Below are 22,492 nucleotides of genomic sequence, written 5' to 3'. Positions count from 1 at the left end.
CTTGTGGCATTCATGAAGCATTCATCTTCTGTTTGCTTTTTATAATGCTTTTGGTACATACCCATTGGTTAGTTATACTACAAATCTTATGGCATTTTTCAATTGCTCTTTTAATTACCGCCAATGTACTCCTTATAATGCTCACATAATAATAAGTCAGTTTTGTAAGACTGAATATAACATGTTAACATACTACTGTAGAATTCTCAGAGCCTGCTCTCATTCTCTTCGCTCATCTCTTTCTATATACTCAATTAAAGTCTGACTCATAAACACGAAATTGAGTTAGTTACCCTTGGCCTTGCACTTTTCCTGGTTATCCTTGCCTTCGGAACTGCAGCCACCTGTCCTTTCTCTTTTTCCCCCAATTTACATTCCAATTTGGCATTGCCTTGATTGTACTTGTGTCATTATCCTCCCCTTTAAAATCAACTTTCTCCTCAAGGTTGAAATTAGGATAGTCATGTTCAAAGGAGTGAACATCTTCCAAATAGCATTAGATATGTCCAAATCTTCCCATTTAATTAAACAAATGAGACACCAATCAGTTGCCTTTAACGAGGGCACATGCTTAGTTTCTAAAATAAAAACCTATTCATTGGAAGGCAAAGGTAATGGAGTATTTGATGCTCCACTATGCTCAACACCAATTTCACAAACATTTGCCAATATCGTGTTGGAAATCGACTTCTAAAGTGATATTCGCACTCACTTATATCCTATAATTTTATCATACTTTTAGTCTATGGGATCTCTAAGACGCCCACTCATGCGGAGGACTAAAATCTTGGGGCTAGATGCTTGTGGGTGGTTCAATAGCACATGGTATAATAAGCCAAATAAACCTCACTAGGATATACTTTGATATCATCTTAAAAAGTAAACTTTAATTCTTACTCAACATTTCAAAATTAGCTTATAAAGTGATATTTGCATCCACTTATATAATATAATTTGATCATATCTCTAGTCAACAAGGATCTTCAATAACTCAAATCAAGGACTGGACATCTCAAATATGGAACTAGATATTTGTGGGTAGTTCAATAACAAACCGATAGCAAGTAATATGATAGATCCAACAAACTAACATAGGCTCTAATACTACCTTAAAAGGTGGACTTTAAATTTAACTCAACCTCCCAAATTATATACTATCATTTGATCATATCTCTAGTCAACAAGGATCTTCAATAACTCAAATCAAGGACTGGACATCTCAAATATGGAAGTAGATATTTGTGGGTAGTTTAATAACAAACTGATAGCAAGTGATGTGATAAACCCAACAAACTAAAATAGGCTCGGATACTACCTTCAAAGATAGACTTTAAGTTTAACTCAACCTCATAAGACTAGTTTGTAAGGTAATGTTTGCACTCACTTATATACTATAATTTGGTTGTCTTTCTACTCGATGTGTGATCTCAAACATATTCATTAAAAACACAAACATGAAGATTTAATGAAAAAGAAGCACTGAAGCATCATCATGCTCTAAAAAAGTGCATAAGAATTCTAAACAGAGAGTTATACATTTGTACCAATGTCACCAAAAAGTAATTGAATTTGTAGTCTAAAATTCAAGTCTCACTAAATCAATTAAGAAATTATCTATCCAACGTTTTCAAAAGGTGGAACTTAATCCAATAACGTTTGGCTAATATGTGAACGAATTGAAACACAAAACACCAATCTTGCAAAATTATGATAAAAGATTAAGCCTTCAGTTCTCATTAATTGCCCGCTCTTCTTTAATCACAGTCACCAAAAAGTGATTAATTATAGTCAACGTAGTGTTATCAATATCGGATAACGGAAAATAGCGGTGACCCCCAAAAACCTTTATAAAGTTATAACGGAACCATAACGGGTTATGGCGGAAATATTGTAGTAAACAAAATATAATACCACCACATATAATTTTAATGAAAAAGTAATGATATTATGTCTCTTTTCAATTTTTTGGAATCTTGAATTGATACTAAAATCTTTTGAATGACATTGGTCACTTGTGAGCCGATATAACTAAAACAACTCTTCAAAGAATTTCAATTTGAAGAAAGTTCCCAAATGCATGTGAATTGTAATTTCATAGCAAAACTGGAATCTAGATATATCAGTGCTAGATTTGTCAAATTGGATGACAATGTTTCCAATCCGGTCACTTCTATGAGATGTTTTTGAAGTATCATGATCATTGCCCATTATTATTGCTGGAAAATAAGTATATTTTCTTCAAAATAATTATAGTCATAGAGAAGTAGAAAAAAAAAATAAAAAAGACTTAGGAGACGGCCGACGGTGGCTTACGGCGACAATTAAGGCCGGAGGTGGCGGCCGGAGGTGGCAGCAACTAGCGGCAGTAGTGAGTAGCAGTGCAGTTGTCGTAGTACCATGGTGAAGGAAGGAGTGATGTTTTATTTCTAAAGAGAAGGAAAGAAAACTTTATGGGGGTTGCAATAACAGAAGTAAATTAAGTAAAAGAAAAAAAGAAGGTAAAAGAATGATAATGGTTAGAAATATTCGTAGGCTTGTTTAAATAAAAAATTTAGTGGGCCAGGTCCAATTTGCTGAAGACTAAAAGGCAAAGATCAAATTAGGGTTTTTGGTCATCTTCTATTTCTCACCATGCCACCGCTGCAAACCACCATCATTTTGGGCGTTTATTCTCTTCTTCTCTTCTGTTCAAGATTTGGGATTTTGATTTTTGGTCCGCTTTTTTCGCTAAAACCGCTACGTCACCATCATCCGTCATGCCAAAGCGGCCACCATGAAAACCCGATTCGCCTCCGCCTTGTTATGGCGGCAGGCCGAAAAACCGATACCGATTTCCGCCATGGCCAAAATTCGTCATGCTCTAAGCATTTTATGCTAGTTGAAATAAATCTATTATTTACATCTCTAATATAGAGCATGTGAATTTCATAGAGCTTGTTGATCATGTCTTCATGAATGTTCCCTCCACTAGGCACACAAATTGAAATACAATCTTGCATTTGTAGATTTTTTAACTCTCGTTGACACGGCTATGAGTGTCAGGAAATAGCATCGATCAAGAAGATAGTATTGATCCTCATCACATAAATACTTGAAATATTGTGCAAAATTGTGTCTAGTTTTCATGGTGGCCGCTTTTGGCATGACGGATGATGGTGACGTAGCAGTTTTAGCGAAAAAAGCGGACCACAAATCCAAATCCCAAATCTTGAAGAGAAGAGAAGAGAAGAAACGCCCAAAATGATGGTGGTTTGCAGCAACGGCATGGTGAGAAAAAGAAGATGACCAAAAACCCTAATTTGATCTTTGCCTTTTAGTCTTCAGCAAATTGGACCTGGCCCACTAAATTTTTTATTTAAACAAGCCTACGCATATTTCTAACCATTATCATTCTTTTACCCTCTTTTTTTCTTTTACTTAATTTACTTCCGTTACTGCAGTAAAGTTTTCTTTACCCCTATAAAGTTTTCTTTCCTTCTCTTTAGAAATAAAACATCACTCCTTCCTTCACCATGGTACTACAGCAACTGCACTGCTACTCACTACTGCCGCCAGTTGCTGCCACCGCCAGTTGCTGCCACAGCCAGTCCCCACCGCTGGCTGCCACCTCCGGCCTTCACCATCCCCGGTCACTTTTATTTCTTTTTTCTACTTCTCTATGACTATAATTATTTTGAAGAAAATATGCTTATTTTCCAGCAATAATAATGGTCAATGATCATGATACTTTAAGAACATCTCATAGAAGTGACCGGGTTGGAAACATTGTCATCCAATTTGACAAATCTAGCACTGATATATCTAGATTCCAGTTTTGCTATGAAATTACAATTCACATGCATTTGGGAACTTTCTTCAAATTGAAATTCTTTGAAGAGTTGTTTTAGCTATATCGACTCACAAGTGACCAATGTCATTCAAAAGATTTTAGGATCAATTCAAGATTCCAAAAATTGAAAAGAGACATAATATCATTACTTTTTCATTAAAACTATATGTGGTGGTATTATATTTTGTATACTACAATATTTCCGTCATAACCCGTTATGGTTCCGTTATAACTTTATAAAGGTTTTTGGGGGTCACCGCTATTTTCCGTTATCCGATATTGATAACACTGGTTAATATTCTAAGGGACTCGATAGTTTGATCACCACATAGTATATAAAGACCAACGTGCTCATTTCAAAACCACACTAGAATCTTACTCACAAGGTTTTTAAGTTTGGACTTTGCCTTCTACTCATGATGAACAAAATCACAGCTTTGTTGATAAATAAGAGACCCAAGCATGCATTGCTTGAGCTTGATCTAGACCAAATCGGATGTACACTTTAGTGTTTGTAACATTGGAAAAAAGCCTTTGTAGCATAAATCCGATTGGACATGCAGGAGAGTTATCCGATGTTGGGTTTCTCAACAGTATGAAATAATACAATCTAGAATTACCAAGCAATGGGCAAAATCTAGGTTAGAAAGTAGATAAGCACGTAAAAAAGCGTATGTCGCCTGTACTAGGAGTCTAAATGTTTGAGTTTCCACCAACAACAGTGGTAAAGCAGCAGTTGTGGCGGATTCAGATTGCTTGTTGAAGAGCATAACATGAAGAAAACATGGGTGCAAAGTTGTTTATTTTGGACAGGACTAGACATGAACGTCATATTCATACATCTTAGAAAATGGGTTTTTAGCATAATCCAACCTTACAAACTCACTCTTGTAAAGTAAGGTTTGCACCTACTTATATGATAATTTAATCATATCCCTAGTTGATATAGAATCTTCAATACACCCTATCACTTGAATACTTCATTTTGAATATGGAACTAAACATTTGTGATGGTCAAGCAAATAGATGACACTATAAACCCAACAAACCTCATTAGGATAAGCATCTCAGAAAATGAACTTTAGGTCCAATTTAAACTTACAAAACTGGATTGTAAAGTGAGGTTTACACCTACTTACATACTATATTTTAATCATATCTCTCTCTATAAGATATGAAATCTTCAACAATTTCACTTTTAAAGTGCACATATCTACAAGGCCACACTTTGGCAGAATTGCTACCATGCAAAATATTAATAGACTCCGATTAAATAATAAGGAATGACAAATGGAATGATGTGACGCTAGTATTATTAAATCAGTATTAAAATACTAAGACTCTTCTATAAGGAAAAGCAGAATCCATGATTACAGAAATATTCCACGAGAGAGAAGATAACAGAATTCTCAGTTCCTGCCCCATTCCCTTGCCTCATCCTTTCCTGCATACTTATTTCAAGTCTCACTCATAATCACAAAATTAAGAGTTAGTTTCCACTTTTCCTGACTTCTCTTGCCTTCAAATCGGCAACAACCTGTTCTTTCTTTTTCCTCCAATTTATCTTCTAAGTTTTCCCTTGCCTTGACTTTACTTGTGACATTGAGTTAGGTCCAACGTTCATATTTTAAGATGGAATTAAAAATCCAACCTTACATCCCTTAGTGGGTCGCTCATATTTGTCTATGCTCTATATGTCTAACCCTAGGTATGAAGTGGTACCGTAATTGTCACCCATATTTGTTCGGATTCCAAATGTTCAGACTTGAATGCAAAAGAATGGCTTAAGATCTCACATAAACTAGAAATATGACAAGGTCCTTATAAAACTTGGGAAGTTTCTACCTTATAAGTTGGTTTTGTAGAGTTGGCTTAGGCCCTAGACCCAAAAATCTAAGAGTTGCATGAAGAAATAAGGCATGTTCCCTATAACTAGGAATGGAGGTGTTGATAGATCTATTGTCTAAATTTGAGAGAATTGTGGCCTTTGAACATCGGGAGGTGCAAAACCTCTAAGTCCTCCAGTAAGTTATATTTTGTAAATTCGACAATTCTTCCCAGACTTACTGTTGTTCGACAAATAAAATTTTATCTTCATCACTGTAAAGATACCAGTTCTATCCACTGAACTTTGTAAGATATTTTATCCTACTTCATTTCACTTTTCTCTTAAGCTCTTTATAGAATTCCTTTTACTTTTAGAAAAAAATAAACGAATATAACTTCTAGGATGAAAAGTATATGCCTTTCTTTATTTTCCAATCAAGATGTATGTTTATTAAGTGTGTGGACACATGCACAAAAGACAACAAATTTCACGTCTCAACATCATTCTTTTTTAAAAGTATTCCATTACTTGTATTTATTTCTACGAAAATATACTCTAATAATGATGTCTTATCTATTAACAAAGAAACTCAGTGCAACCAAACATTTGGGAAATATCTGTCTTAATATCAAGATGAATCTAAAAGCAGACACTGAAAGAGAAAACATCAGAAGCACACCTCTTGTTGGCTTCTATAGTAGAAGAAATTGGCTGCATACTAATCAATTCAATGGCTTCCTGGAATTTTATGCCTGGAACAACATCAAATAGTACCTACAGAGAAAATGATGCAAACATATTCAACACTAAGATTTCTTAGTACAACAAATCCTGAAATATTTCTTTAAAAGTGTTACTACAATCAACATTTGATATATTTCATTTAACATAAAGGCTGCACTTTTATATTAATTAAGTGCTATTTAAGGCTGAGTAATTGACCTTTATGATTTTACATATCATCACAATCTTTCTTAATCAATTCTCTTCATTCTTCAACAATAAAGATAAGCAAGAATATTATCTATACCAATTAAAAAGCCATGTCTTCCACATAAAGTATTACCCGAAGAGGACTCTGGACCGAAAGTCGCTCCAACACAAAGTTCTCAACAAAAGGATCAGAATAAGCATCTTCGTCTCTAAATTCCACTTGTTCTTTTCCGGAAAGCATTAATGAGAATTCTGAATTCCAAGACTGGCCAGAATTTACACAAGCAACAAAAGAGGCAAGATCAAGCTGATAGCATAAGGTATCACATAGATGCTCCACACAGGACATCTGCAACAAAATTAAATCAGTTTTTTCACTATAGTTTCACCAACTCGCTCATTTAGTACCAACAAACCACATTCCAAAACATAAAAGTTGAAAAATACCTCATCTGATTTATTACCATAAAGAGAAGATTCTTCAAGCCGAATTACTTGTGACTTACTTGTCCAGAGAAGTTGGATTAATTTCCTTCGTGCTGCTATTTTACCAGCCAATAAATCCCAACCCATGGCCGCTACCAAAGGCTGAAGTAGTGGGAACAACTGGAGGACCTGTCACAAAAATTAGTACTTAAGCATTAGAGCTACACGAGTAGACTTATGTCGGAAGTTCACATAACAATTAACATAATATCAACTTTTATACAAAGGAACTTATCATAGAGTTAACAAAGATGGGTACATACACTGCTAGCTTCATCCAGCTGCTCCCTCTTCACAGCAGACAGAGAAGTATCCATAATACACTCAAGAACGTGTAGTCCAGAAACACGGGCATAATGATACATAGATGTCTTGCAGTGTCTAATTACGTCATGCAGGGGTAATGCTTTATCATCTGAATTCTTACCAGATTTTACTTCTTCTAGATATTTTTGAAGACGTACAAGAGGATGTGGAATGAAGTTCTCAGTTTGAACTCTATCAATTTCAATCTCTTCAGACAATAGCTCATCGTGAATGCTCTAAAGAAAAGCATTGCCATTGAATATAGTTAGACAAAATAAAGTTTCTTTCATATTAAATGGATAGGGGAGGGGGACTATATGTTGTAAACTCATTTCATCAACAGTAAGACACATAAACCCCATAATAATCTGACAGACTGAAGGAAGAGTGTTCAGGAATCAATTCCTCCAAGTTGGTTTCATGGAGAAAGAGGAAGAAAGCCGAAAAATGTATGCATGGTTCTCTGTAAAGGGGCCTTATTTAAAAGAAGTTGGAACAATTTAATAAATCATTAAAATGACTCTTTAAGGAGAAAAAGCATTCCCAGAATTTTCTGTTAGCCTGAAAAATGGTTTAGCCTGCTTTCTTTAACAAGAGGTGTTTCCAAATTATATGATTCTTATTACTTTTTGCTTTCTCTTTTATTAATGTTAGATATTGTTTAGATATTGTTTGATATTATTAAGATATTGTTAGATATTGTTAATCACAATATCAAACAATATCTTCTATTTACTCTATTTATTTTCAGTTACTCGTTTTAATTGTACCTCTCTCTATTATAAATAGATTACCCTATGTGTCGTTTATACCCAGGGAGATTAATCCCAATCCCTATTTTCTTTATTTTCAACATTGTTAGATATTATTAATCACAATATCAAACAATATCTTCTATTTACTCTATTTATTTTCAGTTACTCTTTTTAATTGTACCTCTTTCTATTATAAATAGATTATCCTATGTGTGGTTTATACACAAGGGAGATTAATCTCAATTCCTATTTTATTTATTTTCAACAATTAACAAGCGCTTGTGTGTCACTTTGACACTTCCTGAGAATACAATATGACAAAGAAATCTTATTCCACGCAAAGTATTCTACAAACTGAAGGCTTTGTTAAGATAATATCATCAAGAAAAAAAAAACAAAACAAAATCCTGTGGAGAAAGACGAGAGACTGACCTGCAACATTTGAACAATATCACTGCAATTTGACGAAATGGCTTCACTATAGATCTGTAGCAATTGATTACGCATGATAAGCCATGAGTCCCCAAACTTCTCACTTTTTGACAAGACAACCTTGAGGAGATCTTTCAAAACTATGCTACAAAAGAATTAGAAAACATGCAGGTATGAACATCTAGGGGAAAAAAATGTTGAAAGGGAACTTAAAAAACAAATACAATATAATTAATTAAGACAGAGGAAGATCCTTAACTACTTCAAGAACAAGTTATTACCTATTCTTATTTTACCTAAATAAAAATAAATATGAGAGAGCGTCCACCATAACTGAACATACAAGTAAGAATGAATTTAAAAAATGAGTGTATTATTTGCTTACTAATCTAGAAACAAAAAATACAAAATCTATACAGGCTTCCTGAACTTGATGAAACGTTCTATTTTAAAAGGTCAAATATGTTTTTAATCCCTAAACTTAGACACGAAATTGAAATTTTTGCCTGTCTCAAACTTTGATACATTTTAGTCTTCAAACTTTAAAAATGAATGGATATAGTTTTTTTAATCCAATGACATTAAATTTCTTTTACATAATAAATTGTGTTCCTCGAATGTATAAATGAGTTATATCTATTTATTTTTAAAATTTAAGGATCAAATTGAACAAGGACCAATTTTAATTTCATATAGAAGTTTAGAAACTAACGCTTGTTTTAAATACTATTCTATATCATAAGGGATTCACCTGGTGCTATGATACTTCTTTCACTACTGTTATTACAATAATATCAAAGGGGAAACTAATTTTTTCATTGAAGAATGGTCCAAATTCCCTAGGCAAAATGCATGCATCTACTTCAAACAGAAAAAACAGGGTCAACACTCTACACAAGAAAGACAACAAACCACACAGCTTGTTTGTGTTTGCAAAGGAAAAGATAGAGAGAGACATACCGGTACTCAGATTGCTCCTCGACTCCATAATCAAAATGCAGATAACGTATATGAGAAACGGCCCCTTCTGCATCACCCGATTCAAGACTGTCCCTCATAGCATTCAAATGAACAACCTGCACCGTTCTCTGTATCCCACGAATCACCCTAACATCCTCCTCTTCCAACTCTCCACTTCCCTCCCCCGAATCCTCACATTCCCAGTGCCTAATTTGCCTATGTATATTCCCACAGAGAGAGTCAAAAACACGCGCGTGATCCAAAATCAATTTCCTCATACTCACCAACTCTCCTTCTTCGATCACAGTAACACTCACAGTCCCATCAATTTCACCATCTCCGTCCACTCTCAACCACTTCGCTCCCAATTCCAAAAGTTTATCCAATACTCCTCTACAATTCCCCAACTCTCCATCACCCTCCGGCAGTACGTCTATCAAATCCTGAACTAACAACAGAAACTCGGCGCGCAAACGCAGCGTTTCAGAGTCAAAGTTCCACGCCGAGGATGCGTTGTCCAATTGCAGCAATTCCTGCGTGGATAAGAAGGTGAGGAGCGCGGGGGACGAACAGGAACTGGACCACGCAACATTAGGGACCCGACCCGATCGGGCAACGATGGTCTGAAGAATATCGCGGGCGAGGTCACGGTTTCGCGCCCGTAGGGCTAGGATAACACCGCGCAAGGGCTCGAATTGAGCGAGGTGGAGGTGGTTCGCGGCGAGGCGAGAGAGGATTTCTGTTTCTCTCCCCATTGCAATGCGATGATGCTTCCGATTTCACTGCATCAGGAACCGGTTGAATTTAAGGTGTGTGGGTTTATCGGTATGATTTCTTTTCTTGTTTGGTTTTGCTGGCCCAGAGATGAAGATGAATTGAATTGAAGGAGTTAGTGAAAGAGAGAGGGTTGTATTGGAACATGAAAGTGTGAGATATTCAAGAAATGGTGTTTTATTATGCAATTATTGGTGCTGTGATTTTTATATTTAGACAGTAAAATCATTTTAAATGGTTACATTTTTCAAACCAACATTATAATGTAGGAAATTAAAATTAACTATTATTATTATTATTAAATTTTAAAAATATATTTATAAAACTATTATTATTGTTTTTAAAATTGAAAAGTATATGTATAAAAATAAAAGTAACTATTTTTTATTAGAGGTACTGTAGAGTAATCATTAAATTAAAAAAAAAAAAACAGTTTTAAAATTTAAATATATAATAATAAGAAAGATAAAATTAATAATAAAATATTTACACTAAAAAAATTAAAAATGTTATAAAAAATAACTCTTTATTATAATAATAATAATAAATAAGTTAATTAAGTTTTCTTATAAAATAGAAGATATAATTTATATCATTAGATTAGAGGAATTTTGTACATAATCTTTTAATTAAAAAATTGTTAAGTTTAAAATATTGGTTAATTCGAAAAAAATATTAAATTTAAATAAAAGATTATTTAAAATATAAAATTAATAAAATTATTATTTTAATTTAAAAAATATATTTAAGTTGTTAAATTTAAAAACAAATATAGATTGAAAAAATCCTCTTTATATATAATTTTATATATAATCATAGATACATAAATTAAATGCTTTAATAATCAAATAGTGAAAATAAAGTCATGTGCACGTGAATTTGTTTTTTTAACCGATGATACGAGTTATTTATAATTAAAAAAAAAGTATTATTACAATTAGGTCAGTTTATATTTTAAAGTTTATATTTTAAGTTTATGAAAATTTTGATAATTTTTATTTGACTCCTTTATAAATTTTGTATAGTCAATTAAGTATTTAATAAATTTAAATTATTCTATCAAAACATCGCTGTTAACTTCTTTTTTAATGTTAATTTAGTGAAATTTAGTGATGTAGCTTTTAAGTGAATAACATTATTATTATTTTGACATGGTTTTTGTTGTCGTCATATATAATTTTATTATTTTTAAAATTTTATAACATAATTTTATAACTTATTTATAATTTTAAAATTTTATATCTTTATAATTTTATTGTTATATTATCATATTGTCAGATCGTTATATCGTTGTATCTTTGTATTATCATATTATTTTGATAGTCATATTATCATAGTTATATTATCATGGTCATATCATCTTGTATATATTTATATTGTTTATTGTTATATTGTTATATTTTTATATCATATATCGTTATATTGTTATATCACTATATGATCATATTGTGATATTGTCATACCGTTACATCGACATATATTGTTGTATCGTCATATTATTTTATTGGTAGTGTGTCATTATTATATCATCATATTGTTATATTGTCATATATTCATATTCTCATATTATTATATCGTCATATCTTCGTATCGTTATATACAAGGACAGTGACAAATCTTAGTATAGACAAATTGGGATCATGTGCCCCATCATTTTTTTATATATTTATATAATTTCTATACATTCATTGCTGAGGAAAAGTTTTTCTTTTTTTCTCATTCATTCTTTAATTTTACCTTTCAAGTTTTTTTAAATAAAAATAATTATTTTATTAATATTATATTTTAATTGATTATTTTTTTAATTTAACTATATTTCATTTGATTATTTTTTAAACTTAATCATTGTAAATGAAATTAATTATAGTAAGAAAATATTTATATTTAATTTTATAATTATAATAATAAGAATAATTATAATTTTATTAATTTTTATTATCATAAAAAAGTAAATATAATAGTTTACTAGTTTATATAAAAATGTTGGAATTACTCTTTTTGCTTGTATTTTATATTTTTTTTCAAAAATATCAATTTGGTCCTCTAACTTTTTTTAGTCTTAATTTTAATTTTTTGAAAAAATGATGCAGTTTTGTTATTTTTTCGTTAAATATCTTAAATCGGATAAAGGTTTTTTCATCAAAAACTGAGTTGTGAATAATGATAGTTTGATTTGTTGGTGTAATTGACATAATCTTATTGTTGATTTTGATAACAAATTATTGTTTCACTTAAAAAAAATTAACAAAAATATATCAAATTACATCAACAGGGATGACATATAAACTTTTGTTTGTGGGTATTGTTCGAACTCATCCCCATTTTGACGGAAAATTCTCACATTTATTGGGTTTGAATATCGATATGAAGAATTTCTGACTATTTCAACTGGGTATAGGGATGTACATATCCGCCTCATCCCTGCCAAAATACTCGTTCCTGTCATATCTCATCTTGTTTAAATTATTAAAATATTTATAGTCAATTAAGTAAACTTATATATATATATATATATATATATATATATATATATATATATATATATATACACACACATTTTATATATTTTTTCTAATTATTTGGTTTGCCATAAAATTCATTCGCATCTCCAATATATTTTACATCTTGTCTCTCCAATATATTTTTTATCTTATCAAAACATTTATGCAATTATATTTAAATGATGTATGTCAATTAAATACTGACTTATCTTTTATCTCCCACATTTTAATATATATGTTTTTTAATATTTTTATTTTACATGAAAACGTTTGACACTCTCAATTTAAGTGTTCAATAGTATAAATCTTTAATTTAGTAATTAATATAAAAAATTTATCTTTTTTACTCTATCATTATTAATTTTTCTTCTTTCTTTTGAATAAATAATTTGTTTTGCTAATTTTTTTTGTTATTTATCAACAATTGTCTATGTTAATATTTGAAAAGTCTTCTTATATATGTAAAGTATTTTTTATTTTATCAGATACTTAATTATATATATATATATATATATATATATGTTCATTTGTCTCATTTCATTTAACGGTCGTTCAAAATGTTTTCGAGACACACATTTTATCATTTTTTTAATATTTTTATTTGTTTTTTATTTGAATAGTGTAAGATACTATTTTGATATATTTTATATACTTATTTTTTATTTTTTAAATCATTATCATATTATGATTTTGTCACAATAATTGTATAAATAAACTTTATTTACTATAATATAAAATTTTAATGCAATTGTCCTATATTTTTTTATTATCATCCAACATATATTGAAATTCAAAAGATTAAATTCAAAAGATACAATATCCATGTTAATTTACTATTATTATTATTAATTTAATATTTGTTTTTTGTGTTATTTGAATCAAGTGATTTATTATAACTTGTATTAGTGTATTAAAAAAAATATTCATTAAAATTTTAAAAAATCAAGTAAACAAACATTTAACATGTATTTTAACCTTAATATTTGTTTTCCTTATATATATATATATATATATATATATATATATATTTAAGAAAAAAAAATTATCAACTAGAATTCATTAACGTTTGCAAATTTAATAGATATTTTGGTTCTCATAAAATTTTATTTGATATTTTAATTTAAAATGTATAAAATTATAATATAATTATAATATAATTTTTTTTAATATTTGATATCAAAAAAATAACCTTCACCTTAATATTATAATATTATACTTCCTTTGTAGTAATTTTTATTATTTTATAAAATTTAATTATTTAATATTGAAACAGTAACAAAATGGATATGAGTATATATTCCTTATTTGATAGGAATGATGATGAGACAAAAATTTAATACACATTGAATTTAAGTATTTGAATGAGGATGAATTTTGTTTTTTTGTTAATAAAGATGAGTATAAGATAGCCAATCTCGTCCCATTCCATCCCGTTACTATCTCTATTTTGTAAGAAAAGGCGAGGACACATAAAGTATCTTAACCTAATCTACCTATATAGTCCACAGTTTGTGTTGGCCAACATCGAAGTGGGAAGGGTTGACATGCATAATTTGTATTATATGATTTTTTAAAAAAATGTTTTCATAATTCAGTATCCTCTTATACAAATATTGTGTATATTTATCTCTAAATAAGTTTGTTTTTTTTGATGATCTTGAATTAGTTGTAAATTCCATTTGAAATTTAGTTTCTGATGTTAGTTTTATTCATATACATATTTTATAAAATTTATAACAATTTGTAAAATTATTATTTATTTTATTGAATAAATTTATAAAGTTTATTATTTGTACTAATTTAATTAAATGAAAATAAAGTTATTAAAATATTGTATCCTAATATTCTAAAATAAGAAGTTAGTTTATACTTTACATGTTATAATTATGTTATAATTGAGAGAATAAATTACAAAAAAAAAATTATGTATATGTTGATCAAATATTATGTAAGACAGGTAAGAAAAATAAATTGGTATTTCTTTTGTAGGGTGAGATGACCCCAGATGTAGATAAGTGGGTTGTGACAACATGTATTGTCATTCCTACTTTTTTTTTTTTTTTTTCTTTCTACACATATCTTTTGTGTGTTAATATAAATTGATATCATTGTTTATATAAAATAACTTTTAAATAAATAACTAGGTCGTTATGTTTTTTACACATAATCAGTTACGATCATTAAGGGATTATTCCACGTCAACATTAACAATATAAAAGTAATAAAACGCACATATTTTACATTAATCACAATATTATATCATATTAATTATAAAAATTCATATTATTAGCAAATTAATAAGAGAGAATAATAATCATATAACTTTATTGGCAAAAATATTAAAATGACACATACTAAGCAAAATATTAAATATTAATTAAATATTTATTAGATTAAATTTATTTTAATAGAACTTAATTAAAAATATGAAAATTCGTGATCAAGTTAAACTTATAAAAAATAAGTTGACATATGAGGATAAAAATGAATAGATTTTGATTAATGTAAAATGTAGATGTAACATGGAATTCAATACCTCAATTAAATAAATTCTTCACCTTTTTTCAATTTTATATAGCACCAAACTTTCAAATTATATCTAAATTTCTAATATAAATTTTTAACTGAATCAAAAATAAGATATTATTGTTGCTATTATAGTAGATTTTCAAATATTATTGCGAAGAAAAATACTTTATAATAATGATAATATAAAATACTTTATAATATAAAATAACAAACCAGATAACACTGTCACAAAATATTAGCACAAAAAATAGTAAAATATGATTTTATATGTTCCCCTACCTATAGTAATAATTGTTACAAACTTTAATTAATTTACAAATTGAAATAAATTTATGTCAAGATTAGTACAAAAATGTGCAATAGTAGTAGTTACTATTACTTTGGCAATCAATACTGTGAACATATTGCTGGGATTAAACTGTGCGTTTAATGAACCGCGAGGGAATCCAATTTTGAAGGCGCCATTCTGAAAAAATTAACCCTAGAAACTACAAAATACAGAAGAGTGTGTTATGTTATGTTAAACTTTCCAGTGGTAAAAAGTGAAACTATATTTGAGCGGGAAACTACAATGTGTTCTTTGATATCTTACACATCACAATATTAGTGTTTTAATTTTTCATATTGATCATTTGTTGGTGGTTCTAATTGAGACGGCAAAGTTACCGAGAAACCATGCAGGCAGCAGAAGAAGGTGGTGACAATAAGCAAGGTTTTGAGGAGAGCGATTTGGAGATAGAAATATCGAAGCTGCGCGGGAGATGGGAACTCGCGTCCGTTCTGAATTTTTTGGAGGTAAGAGATCTGTAATTTATTTTCCTTTTGAATGGCGTTTTGAGACAGGTGTGAAATTGTTTCAGTAGGTCGCAAATTGCGTAAAGGATTGTATATTCTTTATTTTTTCAGTAGAGTGACTAATGTTTATGCCTATTCTTATGTACTTGCTATCTTGTTATCTGTTTAGGTGTTTAATCCCGTACTTGGAAAAAATTTGAAGCTTTCTGCTGAGGATATTGAGATTGGGCTTGTTAAGCCTGACGCTTCGCTTGCTCACCTTCATATTGAGCTTTTGAAGGTACTTTATTGTCCGTGGGTTGTTGAAAGTTCTATTTTTGTGTGTGGAAAAGAAAAACATTTTTTTTCCAGAATATTATTAATTGATGTGTGGATGCATGAGATTGATAGTGGTAGTAATAGAGAGGTTTTGTACAAATGTAGAAATGTTGCAATTTTGGTAATTTTTGTGTTTCTAGATTGAGTTCTTGCATGTAGAATGGCTGGAGGATTGTTTGTGTTTTTCCATGTCCTTGTGTGTGGTTTCTGGTATGGGTAAGAAGTGTTAGACGGTGATAATTACTTGGTTGATGTGATTGTATGGCAATAATACGAGTTGAACTTGTTCAATGCTCCAATTTATTAGTTTTTACTTCAAATGAAGTGTTTCATTGGATTTTAATATTAATTTTAGATCCACTGGTCAAATACTCCAAGTCCAATAGAGACACAGGAGAGTGGACAATTTTTGGTTGCCTGAATATTGTAAAGATAGCCCCAAATATGCAATGGGGTGCATTTTGTCATGAAAGTTGAATATACTAATTCTGTAAATTGGTTTACTCCCTCAAATCAATCATATTATTATATTCTTCACATGGATTTTATTTTTCTGTCGATGCCTTCCTATCCTATCATTATTTTTGTTGTGGATTTAGCATAGATTGTGTTCCTGCCAGGGAATGCCACCTGTGAGTAAAACAATGGAGGATTCTGACAAATGGGTGACTGCACTCTGTAAGAAACTTACTATGTGGTGGCCATGGGTAAATCACTAACACTGTGTTTGACTTTGCTTTATCTATTTTCTTAATTTCTGACTGAATATACTTGCATGTGTTACAGGTTGCTGAGGGTGAGATTCCACTTGTACCATCAAAAGGGTACTGAGATACACCGATCATGTTTGATTGTTACTGATTGCAATGATTTTTTTTTTTTTTAATAAAACTATTGTCATCAATGCCTGTGCAGGCAGGAGATATCCAAGTACAAGGAAATTGATCCATCAGATCGCTTACTACTGCTAAAAGCGCTTTGCGAAGTTAGAGCTGATGTATTATCATCTCCTGATTGGTTTCTTTATATTTTTGTTTATTTAATATATAAACATATGAATACTTTTGCATTCTCATGACTTCATAATCCTCGTAGACTATTTTGCTGATATCATCTTTGATTATTCCACCCTTTTCTTATTTAATCCCTTTTGCTGTTTTAATTTTGTCTGATATAAATTATTTTGCTTGGTTGTTTGTTTATATTCAGCAACATGATGCAGTGTTATACATAAATAAAGCTTTAAAAGAAGGAACTCAAATCTCATCTTTTCGCAAAGAAGCCTTAGGAAGAGATAGAACTGGCACATCTTACTGGTACTTTTTCCTTATCAAGTATGATCCAATCTTTAAGATTCCCAAAACCTTAAAATTGTCATTGCTAATGTGTCTATTTTTGTCATAGGTACGATGCAACTTCAAAAGGTCAGAGTCACAGATTGTACAGGGAAGTTATTAAATCAGACTCAATTCCAAAAGATGAGGGTAATAGGCGTTTATCACTCCCCACCATTCAGTGGGAAACCCTTGCTTCCAATCTTGAAGAATTTTCAGAAGCAGCTGTGAGATGAATTTATCCACCTTTTGCCATGCTTTTCCCCATGGATTCGAAACCTTTATTAACTTAATCTTTAAATGTTAATTGCAGGAAAAACTCTCGCTCAGCAAGTCTGCCGTGGAAGTTTCTGTCAGTACAAAGCTTCAGAGCGATGCTATTCCTGCTCTTGAAAAGCTTCGGGAGGTATGGACATCCTTTTTGTTTAGTGTTTGATAGGTGGACATTCACTCTACAGAACATCACATCACATCTTCGGTTGTGATATTGATGTATGAGAATATTTCCTTTAATTTGTGCAGAAGAAAGCAAAAGCAATAAAGAGAAAGCAGAGACAGGATATGCTGTTAAAGGATGTTCAGAACTCCTACTGTTCTGGAAATACACGTGCCTGTCGCACTCGAAGACCTATTTGTTATACATTTGGTAAGTATGTGTTAAATGTTCAATTACACCGCATCAGCATCTTGCAATCTGACACCTACTAATTCTGATGCACTTGACAATTGTTATCCTGCATGTTAATGAATTTGCCTGTCTTGTGCATTGCTTTGTAGTTTGTTTATGTATTGCATGCTTGGTTAGTGAGGATGGGTCTTGTTCACTGAGCAGGAGAGGATGTTTGTACACTTGTGAATGTCCTAACATTTCATAATATTATGCATAGAACTTGAATTCTTACTTTTCACTGTTTGGAATTCCTATAAATTATTTATCTAAACTTTCTCTGATCGAATGAACCCAATCTTAGTTTCACCAGTTTTGTGTACTTTATTTTAGTTTCTCTTCGGGAGTGATGATGGTGTTCACATGAAACAGTTAAGGCTCGTTCAGGGTGATTGCAGGTTTTTTATTTTCGAATGCAATTTTCAATATAAACTCATTTGGTAAACGTGGAGTTGTAATGGTTTTTAGCTAAATTCCAACACACTTCTACGTTCATTTTCAAAACTGAGAAAAACATATTTGAGATTTTGGTTCAGATTTTAAGATTCTCTTGCTACATTTGACAATTTTTTTTGTTACTATTGGAAATTATCTTTCTCACCTTTATTCTCAATTATAAGATTGCTGTATGTATTGTATCGTCACCATTGATATAACAACTGTTTTTAATGTGACAGAATTTTGAAATTAATATATTTTTGAAACTAAAAGTTAGAAAAAGCTATTTGTTAAAACATGCCTTAAACTAGACTAGTTTTTAAAAACTAAAACATGCTTAGATTTAAAAATCTTTGAAACTTAAACTATCTAGAATAAGATTTTAAATTATTTAAAAATCAATCCTCATCTCTGATATTTCAATCTTATAATTGAGTTTCTAATTTTATCTTGACCCCTACTTTTTCCCCATTGCTGTCAATTCAAACGTGTTTGTGAATTAGATTGAGTGAATCGTTAATGGCAAAATTCATAATATGACAAGTATTCACGAGTTTTTTTTTAATGCTTCTAACATTATCAAGCGACTATAAGTTCGTTTTGATTCTTTCCTTTGCCAGCTTCTCTATGGTATCAATTTAAAGTTCAGATATTGATTAGTTCTGTTTGGGTATATCGCAGAAGCTTATGATCGAACAATGAGGGAGGCAATACAGCTGACAAAGTATGTTTTACATCATATTCTCTACCTTGTCATCAATGTTCTATTTGCTTTTAGGATTATCCCTGCTGAATAGGAATAACTTTTTCAACTATTAAATGAAACGAAAAAAAGGAGCGAAGTAAAACTTTTCTTTCAACTTATACTCTTTTACATCATTGCTTTGTCACACATGCTCACTCGATGAACTGGAAGTGATGGAGAACAACTTGTTTTGACTTCGGTTAAAGCAAAACATGCTAATATGTAATTGTTGTTTCAATTTTCTAGATGTGTTTGTCTCCATCTGACTCTGGTTGTATAATTTTTAATATTCAGTAAAAGGAAAACATCTCATGTTGCTGACCAAGACAAAACCAGACAATCAGAAGATCAATCCAACACAAAAGATGTTTCAACAGGCAGTGATTCTGAGCAGGATATCGTGCAAGTATCTGATGATGATGATGATGATGGTTATGATGTTGAGAATCATGGTAGCAGCGAGGAGGAGAATTGTGTTGATGGAGAGTTAGTGAACTCAGAAGCTCCCTCAAGCCATGCAGTTTCTTATCCCAAGGGGGTTCGCTGCAGCAAGAGGCTAGCTGGAGTTCCTAGCCATGCTATTTTAGAAAGCAGAGGCTTAACTACAAAGCAAACATTGAGACAGAGACCCACTCGCAATTCTGCATTAGAATCTATAATGGTATTGGATTCAGAGAACGAGTCACATGAAGGGAAGACAGATTTGTCCGAGTCTATTTAGGGCTGGCATGAACCTGCATTTTGACTAAAGCATATGTCACCAAATTTTGGGGGATTTGAAGAGCCATAATTTTTGAAGGATTAAATTTTTTGCTTCTCCGATATTTGGTCTCTTTGATAAGATCCTAGAAATTTCTTGAGTATTTGAGTATATAATATTTAGTTATGGCTAGAGAATCTATATGCAGTTTAGTTTGATGTATGCGCACTGTAGGTCATCATGAATCTAAGAAAACAAGGGCAGCCACCTCTGCATGATTCACAGGATTTAAATGCCACAATAAAAACATTTCCCTTTTATTTTAGAAAGAAATATAAATTAAATAAAATTTGGGGAATAAATTAAATATACTCTTACATCAAAATTAAATAAATTACATTTTGAAAACAATTTTTTAAATAATTTTGAAAAATTATTTTCAAAATGTATTTGATGTAAAATGTATTTGATGTAAGAGTATTCTTGAAAATTTATTCCAGAAAGCATTATAGGCATTCTGAAATTTTGATTATGAAAATCTGATTTAAAGGATTTTGTTCTGAAAGTTTTATTTCAAAAATCTTATTTTGAAAATCCCATAAACCGGTTCAGGATTTTTTTTTAATATATTTTCTAGAAGCCACTTTTTCAGATAATAAAATGGTTATTTTGAAAATTTGTGAGGAAGAGCTGGAATTGAGGGAAGTAAAAGTCTGATGAATAAGAGTTGTTGCCAGCAATTACAAGTTAAAAAAATTACTTTTGAAGAAGTTGCCATACGTGGTACCTCGACATCATGATCATTTTCATATGGATTTGGAATGTGGAGTTAACTACAACGTTGATTTTATAGAATTTAACAGGTTAGTAAAATGAAATTGGTAGTAAAACAAAACGAATAAATAAGAACATTTCCACAGGAAACATCAACGGAGATTAATATTTAGTTGTACTCATTTTTTCTTTCATAAATATTGCTTAAGCTCTTTAAAACTATGTTAAATTTGTTTTCGATATAAACTTGAATATAAAATTGAAATTAGTTTCAATTTCAAATTTTGATACAATTTCTAAGTGAATGGTGTAAAATATTCTTGATATGTTTTTATATAATGTTTGATATATTTTAATTTAAATATAAGTATGAAATATTATTTAATACGTGAAAAAATTAAACTTAAAATTATTTAATTGTTATGATAAAAAGAAATATATTTATTCATTTTTAAATTTGACAACTAAAATTAATTAGAAAAATATACGGTCGTCCTGATTTTGTATCAAATTTGGATATTAAAAGTATATTTAACCGATTAACAAAATGTTGGCTTGGACCCAGCTTTTGTTATACCTTACCTTAATATGTCTAAAACATAAATGAGATTTGAAATTATTGTAATGCAATCAAAATTTCAATTTATGATCATCGTGGGTTGTAATTAAATTTAACGTTTTTAATTATATTTAATAAAAATATACTGCTGAAATTACTATTATTTATATGAAATTTTGATAACTAGTGTTACATTAAGTAGTAATTATTCATTTATACTTTTGTTATTTTATAAGTTTTCAATTATAAAGTGGTTCACCCTTTTGTTTAAAATTATTTCTTGTTATATATTGCTCACTTGATTATTTAAAGTTTTGGTATTATGTCTTATTTCTTTTATGTTGTACTAACGTAAACACACAACATTAACACAATACTAACGCAAACACAGGGACACTACCACGCCTACGCCTATTTTTATGTAATTTTTAGATATGAGTGATATTATATTAATAGGTGATAATATTATAATATTATTAAGTAAATATATAAACTAAAATTATATTTATTAAAAATAAAGTAAAATATATCATAACATACAAATAATAACCATTAATAAATAAAGAAGAAAAGAAAAAACAAATATAACTAATTTTATAAAAAGCTTGTAAAAATACCCATCAATTTTTAAAAATTTAATAAATTATTATATTTAAAGGATAAAATTAATATTTTTAAATGTGAACACAAAAAGAAAAATCCCTTTTATATATTATTATAGATTACGTAAAATATTTTAATGATGATTCCTTTATAGTTTAATTTAATATACTTATATAAAGAAAAAAAGATAAAAAAAAAATGCAAGTAATTTTAATTTACTCTATAC

The 22,492-nt window shown here is 30.1% G+C and overlaps 2 protein-coding genes across 7 annotated transcripts in view; one reads left to right on the top strand and one right to left on the bottom strand.

Annotated features, from left to right (window-relative positions):
* Window positions 1-10,453, bottom strand: part of LOC114163864 — a 36,549-nt gene extending 26,096 nt beyond the window's left edge. For 2 of the 5 annotated variants that reach the window (XM_028048228.1, XM_028048229.1), the window contains exons 1-6: window positions 9,530-10,453; window positions 8,570-8,714; window positions 7,340-7,618; window positions 7,038-7,205; window positions 6,724-6,939; window positions 6,337-6,431 (exon numbers count right to left, since the gene is read on the bottom strand). In XM_028048228.1, the coding sequence (XP_027904029.1) occupies window positions 6,337-6,431; window positions 6,724-6,939; window positions 7,038-7,205; window positions 7,340-7,618; window positions 8,570-8,714; window positions 9,530-10,284 (1,658 nt within the window). In that variant the 5' untranslated portion in view covers window positions 10,285-10,453. Of the gene's footprint in view, window positions 1-6,336; window positions 6,432-6,723; window positions 6,940-7,037; window positions 7,206-7,339; window positions 7,619-8,569; window positions 8,715-9,529 lie in introns of those variants that run through there. The other 3 variants (XM_028048230.1, XM_028048231.1, XM_028048232.1) reach the window with 3 other exon arrangements.
* A 5,308-nt stretch (window positions 10,454-15,761) lies between these two features.
* Window positions 15,762-20,454, top strand: LOC114162767 (DDT domain-containing protein DDR4). Of its 2 annotated transcripts, none has more exons than XM_028046742.1 (11): window positions 15,762-16,128; window positions 16,298-16,408; window positions 17,067-17,153; window positions 17,233-17,270; window positions 17,362-17,443; window positions 17,656-17,762; window positions 17,851-18,007; window positions 18,094-18,186; window positions 18,303-18,426; window positions 19,567-19,609; window positions 19,925-20,454. In XM_028046742.1, exons 1-11 carry the CDS (start codon window positions 16,009-16,011, stop codon window positions 20,349-20,351), a joined length of 1,389 nt encoding a protein of 462 aa, XP_027902543.1. In that variant the 5' UTR covers window positions 15,762-16,008; the 3' UTR covers window positions 20,352-20,454. The 2 variants fall into 2 exon arrangements, with proteins under 2 accessions (XP_027902543.1, XP_027902542.1); XM_028046741.1 differs by having other exon boundaries at window positions 15,799-16,128; window positions 17,046-17,153.
* The last annotated feature ends 2,038 nt before the right edge of the window (window positions 20,455-22,492 follow it).

This window comes from Vigna unguiculata, chromosome 9 (genome assembly GCF_004118075.2).
Source record: "Vigna unguiculata cultivar IT97K-499-35 chromosome 9, ASM411807v1, whole genome shotgun sequence".
Classification (NCBI taxonomy): domain Eukaryota; kingdom Viridiplantae; phylum Streptophyta; class Magnoliopsida; order Fabales; family Fabaceae; genus Vigna; species Vigna unguiculata.
This window is presented reverse-complemented; position numbering and strand designations above follow the sequence as displayed.

What these genes read in the sequence shown, in the direction of transcription:
- LOC114162767 (XM_028046741.1), top strand. Translation starts at nt 16,009, where the DNA reads ATGCAGGCAGCAGAAGAAGGTGGTGACAATAAGCAAGGTTTTGAGGAG. An exon ending in AGAACTGGCACATCTTACTG is followed by an intron (nt 17,763 to 17,850) that starts GTACTTTTTCCT and finishes TTTTTGTCATAG; the next exon opens with GTACGATGCAACTTCAAAAG. An exon ending in AAGAATTTTCAGAAGCAGCT is followed by an intron (nt 18,008 to 18,093) that starts GTGAGATGAATT and finishes TGTTAATTGCAG; the next exon opens with GAAAAACTCTCGCTCAGCAA.